Source organism: Pelecanus crispus, chromosome 11 (genome assembly GCF_030463565.1).
Source record: "Pelecanus crispus isolate bPelCri1 chromosome 11, bPelCri1.pri, whole genome shotgun sequence".
In the NCBI taxonomy this organism is placed as follows: Eukaryota; Metazoa; Chordata; class Aves; order Pelecaniformes; family Pelecanidae; genus Pelecanus; species Pelecanus crispus.
Genome location: NC_134653.1, coordinates 26,735,729 through 26,743,211, shown reverse-complemented (window position 1 = coordinate 26,743,211; position 7,483 = coordinate 26,735,729). Strand labels below are relative to the sequence as shown.

The window sequence follows — 7,483 nt, the reverse complement described above, 5'->3', positions numbered from 1 at the left end:
ATACCCATTTGCTGTAGGTTTGATAGAAAGGGCCTGTTCTTTGCCACTTACAACTAATGACAAGTTTCAGGCACAGCAGCAAACCATGTCAGAAAAACTTTATTTCTTCACAATCTGAATAACATCTTCATCTTCAAGAGTATGGTCTTTACCAACTTTTTGAGGGTTGTGTTTAACAGATGAACCCCAGACCAGTGCACTGAAAGGAAAAGAAAGATCAAATTTAAAAGGCTTAGAAGTATAATATGCAAACAGCAGAACAACAGCTATTTCTGTCACAAAGCTAATACAGAAAGCAATGCTTAAGAGCTATTTTTATTCTCCTGCAAGTACCTGGATGAGTGGCCTGCGTGAACCAGAGTACAAGCAGTATAAAAACAAAGTATGAAGTCATCCAAAATACTTGTGCCTACAGGACAATGGCCTGTAATGCTGCATCTAGCACTACTTTCAAATATAAATAAAAACATTTTCCCCATAGAGGAAATTTATCCAGGAAAGAGCATAGCAACATCAAATACAGTAATTTAAGTATTGGGTTTAACAGTCATAGGGAGATCTATTCCATTCAAAAAAAAAAAATAAAAAAAAAATCAAACCCTGTTTTCCAGTCTAGTTTACAAGAGAATGAAAGAATATACCAGGAAGCAGATTATTTTCTATTCTCTATAAATTATTCTTTTACAATACTACTTACTATTTAAAGTCTTTAATGAGATTTTTGTGGATCTTCATGCAAAAATCCTCCACTGTGGTCTTGCAGTAAGGTAGTACCACAGGAGAGGTGTAGTCTGGGAGCTGCCCTTTAGGTTTGGTGTAGCTGTAACACAGATAGAACAGTCAGTCAATACCAAAACCTCCTCTTCTCTTTCAACCCATCATGAAATTTCACAGGTTATTCACACTGTCATCCTAGGTGTTTGTGCCAAGTTCCACTATTTTAGTGGTGACGATAGATATTCTGCAAATCGTCTGGTGTTCTTAAGCTGAAGATGCATCTGGGTAGCCAATGGCTGCAACAGGTTATCCCTTGTAACTGCAAAGGTCTATCCCTAGTGAGCTTTCTGTAGTTACTTAAAAGAAGATGAAACAGGAAGAGTTGACGGAAGATAACACCTGCAGTATTATGGTTCTGATTTGTGGGTTTTTTTTCTGAGAAAAACTCAACGTATATTAGGAAAAAACCGACAAAGCCTATAGCCCAGATATACTAAATCCCTTTTTACAATAGATTTTATATTGTCAAGACAAGAAGATAGACACATGCTTAAAAGATTACAATTACTGCATTATCAGTATTAATAGATCCATGCATAAATTCATCCAAAGAAATGCATTAGTAGTATGAGGTAAACCTGTAATAATTTATAGTAAAAATATCTGAAAGGCTAGATGAAGAACTACAGTTCTGTTAAGAGAGCTGAATGCATGTCACTCATGACAGACTGAAAAGAGGTACCTCTGAAATTCATAACTTTGCACTAAATTTGACCAGCAGTCCTTGTTTTCAGGAATTTTTTAAAACTTATTTTGGACCTGATTTCACAAGGTCTTCATTTAATTCGCCTACAAGAAGTTCAAAACACAGCACTTGTGACTGTTAGGAAACCCTGTCCATCACACAAAAGACAAGAGGAGCACAATCTCCAATTTACAGATTAAACATAGTTCAGTGACAAAAGACATCATCATTTGAAAGCTAGAGTTCTATGCTAGTAGAAAACCATTAGAAAATAATCATAATTCACCCATTCTTGAGACATTCTTCAGTCTCAGCCTTACACTTAACTCCACAGAAGGCAGCAACTGGGACTCACATTCGTACTAGCTTCAAGTAGTCCCAAATTTTCTCCAGCAGATCATCAAAGTTCCAGCGATGATGAGCAGATATTGGTACGCAGTGGGGTACTTTGTAAATAATATCTAGTTCCTCAATGGAAATCTGGTCAATTTTATTTAGGACGTAAATGCATGGGATGTAAACCCTGCAAAGAGAAGGAAATACTTACAGCAGCCTAGCAACAATACACTGCTACCTTTGAAAAAGCTTCATTTTTTAAAAGGACAACAAGGTGCTAAACAGCACTTGTTGATACCACATTGCTAGCTTAGTTTCTGTGGGAAGAAAACCTCAAGAGACAATTATTTTCTTTGGAATATAAATTGCAAGTACGCCAAATGCAGGGTCCAACAGTACCTGTTCCCTTCCACAACGTCAATTAGGTCATCAGCAGTGGCATCGCTGCGCAGTGTGACATCAGCATTGTGAATTTTATACTCTGCTAAGATGCTCTTCACTGTTTCAGTATCCAGCTCACTCTGAGGACACTGAACACAGACATGGCATTAAGGAATGGAAGAGTTTACAGTCAAATCAAGTTATTACAATTAATAATGCTATCACCTAGCAATCGCTGCATATAGATTACTAGAAATAACAGCTCCATTTTAAGTTATTGGACTTGATTATGATTTCACCATAGTTAGCCTCAGGAGAGGCTTTATTTATAGTAATGCCCTACTGATAGCTGCAATCAGACATTTCAGAAGTAGTGTCTCCTGTCAATCTGGGACCAGCTGCAATACAAACCCACATATCTACTAGTTCAGTGCCCAGACAACTACATGTTAGGTACCTAGATCCCAGAGCAGAGTTCTGGGTTTTGGTATCTCTGGCTATTTCTATGCTTTTAAAGATGCAGTGGTAAATGGGAAATGAGGAGTACTCCAGGTTGCAAGGCCTGGAACTCTGAGCAATCTTCTCCAGAAGAATGCTGCAGCCACCAAGTGAGAGGCAGTTTTTGCACACTCTCCTTCGGGCTTCAGAACGTGTATTTGTTGGAAAAAGCAACCTAGCCTCTGATTTGGGGGTGGAGAGGTGGTCACGCTCCTAGGGCAGGTACAGATGGCCTCCAAGAAAAGTAACTGCCTACAGCACAGTACAGCAGTTCAGCCTCTAAAGAAGTCATAGCATAGGAATGGTCCCAGGCACACCATTAACTGCAAATGCCTCCTTCTTCAAGCCATTTTTTTTTTTTAGTTTTGGTTAAAGAAAACTTTCAACTTACTGTGGCTGTAAGGTTAATGCCTCCTTTATCCTTTTTTTTAAAGCCGATATTGGGGGGCTTACTATTCAGACGGATTCCAAATCCCTCCAGTTCATTCTCAATGATTTTCTTGTGACCAAGGGGTTTCAGCACATCCAGAACAATCAGAATGAGATTACAGGTTCGAGCAACTAAGAATCAGAAAAAGAAAGTCATCTCTCAAAAAAGTATACTCACACAATCTGAGACAAAACACCACAAAATACGGCTTAGTGGACTTGGTGACAGTATCAGAAACAGTGTGGCCAGCAGGAGCAGGGAAGTGGTTGTCCCTCTGTACTCGGCACTGGTGTGGCCACACCTCAAATACTGTGTTCAGTTTTGGGGCCCTCAGTACAAGAAAGACATTGAAGTGCTGGAGCATGTCCAGAGAAGGGCAATGAAGCTGGTGAAGGGTCTGGAGCACAGGCCTTATGAGGACAGGCTGAGGGAACTGGGGTTGTTTAGCGTGGAGAAGAGGAGGCTGAGGGGAGACCTTATCACTCTCTACAACTTCCTGAAAGGAGGGTGTAGTGAGGTGGGTCTTGGTCTCTTCTCCCAAGTAGTTAGCGATAGGACAAGAGAAAATGGCCTCAAGTTGCACCAGGGGAGGTTTAGATGGGATACTAGGAAAAATTTCTTCATCAAAAAGGTTGTCAAGCATTGGCATAGGCTGCCCAGGGAAGCGGTTGAGTCTCCATCCCTGGAGGTATTTAAAGGACATGTAGATGTGGTGCTTAGGGACATGATCTAATGGTGGACTTGGCAGTGCTAGGTTAATGGTTGGACTTCATGATCTTAAAGGTCTTCTCCAACCTAAATGATTCTATGATTCTATATTAAACCCCTGAAGGCCAGTACATTGCTTATTTTTAAATTCCGGTATAAGACTGAAGTTCGTAGGGCTGGCCAAGCATCACTGACACAGATCCTTACATGTTACAAGAATCACAGAGACTGGAAAAATCTTCCCTCCTGTCTACATTCATAGCCCAGAATGATGACAATAAACTAGGTAAAGAAATTAAGACAGCAGCCTTGTTTAATATGGGATCACATCTGCCTTCAAAACTGGGAATATACTTTCACTGCAGTGTCAACGCAGAGCACGAACTCAGCAAATGCATAAAGCCAGAACTGAAAACAGAACGACATGAAAACAGCTACTGCTTCACATCAGGCAGCTCAATTCCAGCATACAATTCAGCTTCTTAAAGACATCCGAAATGGTGACTCAGCCCTTCATTCTCATAAGCTGTACTAACTGAACCAGTGATAGGATGCTGCCTCCAGCTCTAATACAATTCTAATATACTCACCTGCAATGACTTGCCGTCCTCTGCCTTTACCATCCTTGGCACCTTCAATAATTCCTGGGAGATCAAGTAGCTATTTGTTCAGAGGAAGGAAAGTAACTCATGAGAAAAATATTTCTCCTCATGGAGAAAATAAATCCTACTTTTACCTTTCTCCTAAACCAGCTGACTACTGCAAATCTGAGTAGAATATAGCAAAACTGTTTCCCCTTTGATTCTTGTATTATCCCTGGTGTCCTATTAGTACAACGGAACAGATTGTCTCATACAGAATATAAGAACTATCACAGGAACTTCTCCCCAGAGCCAAGTGAAAAGCAGGGTAAAATTAGTACCTCATGGAAACATTTCCAACATATTCTCAAGCACTTCTCCATGTCACTTCTAACCTGCTAACGTCAGGCTAGACCATTCAGCCATAACACCACTGCATCTATATATACAATCTTATCCTCACAGACACAAAAAGATCTCACCTGTATCTTTGCTCCTTTGTATCTAATGACTCCAGGCACAGTAGTTAGTGTAGTGAATTCATATGCTGCCACTTCAGAGTATACACCAGCAAGATTACTTAGAAGAGTAGATTTCCCCACTGATGGAAAACCCACAAACCCAATTCGGGCATCACCTGTCTTTGCAACATCAAAACCTGCAAATAAGAAGCAAAAATATTCGTTTAAAGATCAACATTTTCTATCTTCTAAGGTTTTGGACAGCACTCCCACTACTACTTTTAATATTGCCTGAGTGAAAGCCAGGTAAGCTTCCCTAACGAGGAAGATGAGAATATGAATCAGAAAGTTCATCATCTATATTGCCTTGCACCACTTTTTCTGTGTAAGCCTCCATGGCATGTACCTGTCAATAAAGCATAGACTTCCAGGCTTCCCAGTGGGCTATACTTGACTTGGGTACAGGTGGAGCATTCCCTTTAAGCACTGCAGCTTACACAGTTCACACCTTTATATATAAAAATAGATGCCTGCTGCAAGATGCTTCTTCATGTAAAACCCCTAAGACTTCAGCAAATACAAGATTATATTAGCCAAAACGCATAAGGCCTTTCATTTACAATTCAGCAAGGGGCACCCTAAAGCTCTAGAAAGGGCCACAAACCACGGCTAAGGTCCTGTACCGGGAAGGATAAGAGGAAGAGAAGGCGGCTGCTCCAATTTATTCAGCAGAGAGTCTGTGACGATTTAAGCCGACAAGAGCCACCCCCGTCAGATCGATTTCCGCCACACGCCCCTCACTTCAGCAAGGAGGAGCGGCCACTTCTGCAGAGGCCGCCGAGGCGGCCGGAGCCTGCCCGCAGAGCAACACACCTTCCCCGGGGCCGCCGCCGCCGCCTCCCTTGGGGGTGATGAGCTCCCGGCGTAGCTTGGCCAGGCGGGCCTTCAGCAGCCCCAGGTGGTGCGCCGTGGCCTTGTTCTTCTGCGTCCGGGCCATCTGCAAGAGCACGGAACCGAGGACTCACCACCGGGAGAGGCTCTGCCGCGCCGCACCACCCCTCAGCTCCAACGGTGCCAGCAGAGCCCCGTCACCCCCTCACGGAGCGGCGCCGCCGTCGCCCCCCCCGGAGCCCCGCGGCCGCCCCGCCTAGCGCTTCGCGTCTGGCCCATCCCCGTCCGGGGAGAAGGGCGACGCGTTACCTCGGCCTCGATCTCCGCGATCTTCGCCAGCGTGCCGCTCATCTCGGCGGCTGCTCCCGGCCCCGGCCGGCGGCCACCCCGGCAGCTGCCCTCCTCAGGCCCGGCCCGGCAGCGCGCAGGCGCACAGCGGCCTCTCGCGGGAGCGAGGCCAACGCTCGCGAGAAGCAGCGGGCGCGCGCCTTCACCGGCAGGCGGGAAAGAGCCGGCGGCGCGCGCCGCCCGGCCCGCGCGCTGACCTGGCCGGAGGCGCCGCAGCGCCCCCTGGGCGGCCGCCGCCGCAGCAGCCCTCGCGCCGCCTGACAGCAGCGGGCAGCGGTGCGAGGGGAAAGGCGCGGCGGGCTGCGGCGGCAGGAAAAGAGCGCGAGCGGGCGTGACGCGCGTGTGTGTACGAGAGCGCGAGGCTGAGGCAGCTGGGGGGGAGGGTGGGTGGGAATCGACATGAGCCCCCGATGCCGCCTGTGCGAGAGAGCTGGTGACAGGCTCGCGGGGGGGGGGGGGGGGGGAGGGGGCGGGCCGTGGAGGAGAGAAACGGTCTTTGTGAGGCGTCGCGGTGCTGGGCGCGCGGCAGCCGGCGTGAGGCTGGGGCTCTGGGTGCTCGCCTGCGAGGGAAAATGTGCGCGAGGTGTGGCGAGAGCGTGGGCGATGAGAGGGGAAAGGGCTGCGCGGTGAGGCGGGGTGGCTCGCAGGGGCGCGAGCGGGCCTGCCGGTGCAGCCGGGGGCCCGCGCCGCCCGTGAGGGGAGGGGGCGTGCGCCTTGCCCCGGGCTTAAGCTGGGCCTGGCGCTTCGACGTGCGCCGGGAGCCGCCCCTGCCCTGGCGGCGTAGCCCGCTTGCAGTGCTGCTCATCGCCAGGTGTGTAGTGTGCGTGTATCCCACAGCCCCGCTCCGGCGGGTAGGGCTGCTGCGCTGCTCGGAGGGGAGCCTCCCTCAGCTGATGCTTTCTAAAACCGGGACTGGGGTGCTGAGGCTTCCTCACGGCTCCTTTCAGCTGAGCCCAGGCCGTACCGCTTTGCCCCAGGGACATCTGTAACTTTCATTGAATGCAGGCTAATTAAATAGGTAAAGGATTATTTTTTAATGGCCCCTTCAAACTTTAAGTACTCCAAGTATCTCCAGCTTTTGACGGTGTCACAAGAAGCCAAACAGTTGGATTTGGAATAAAAAGCATTTTTATGCCACAAGGAAATATATTTTTGTAAGTTTTCAGGATTTTAGAGTCTCCGAGTCTATTTCCCTGTCCTATTTTGCCTGACTTGCAATAATTTATAGAAACCTTTTTCTCTGTATTCAGTAACCTTCCCACGAAGGCTCTTCTGTCTCGATTACAAAGTCTGGTTTTATATGATGTATATAAATGTAAAACTTAACATATTTTTTTAAACAAAAATATACTCGCCTGGGCCCGTACCATAGAAGCGTTCCTAATGA

At 46.7% G+C, this 7,483-nt stretch overlaps 1 protein-coding gene across 1 annotated transcript; it reads right to left on the bottom strand.

The window, feature by feature from the left end:
- Positions 1-59: 59 nt before the first annotated feature.
- On the bottom strand, positions 60-6,099 carry DRG1 (developmentally regulated GTP binding protein 1). The gene is made up of 9 exons (XM_075718627.1): positions 6,058-6,099; positions 5,731-5,854; positions 4,879-5,054; positions 4,406-4,475; positions 3,069-3,238; positions 2,198-2,328; positions 1,818-1,985; positions 698-820; positions 60-199 (listed from the first exon to the last, which is right to left on the bottom strand). The coding sequence occupies exons 1-9, from the start codon at positions 6,097-6,099 to the stop codon at positions 100-102; spliced, it is 1,104 nt and encodes a 367-aa protein (XP_075574742.1). The 3' UTR covers positions 60-99.
- Between the last annotated feature and the right edge of the window lie 1,384 nt (positions 6,100-7,483).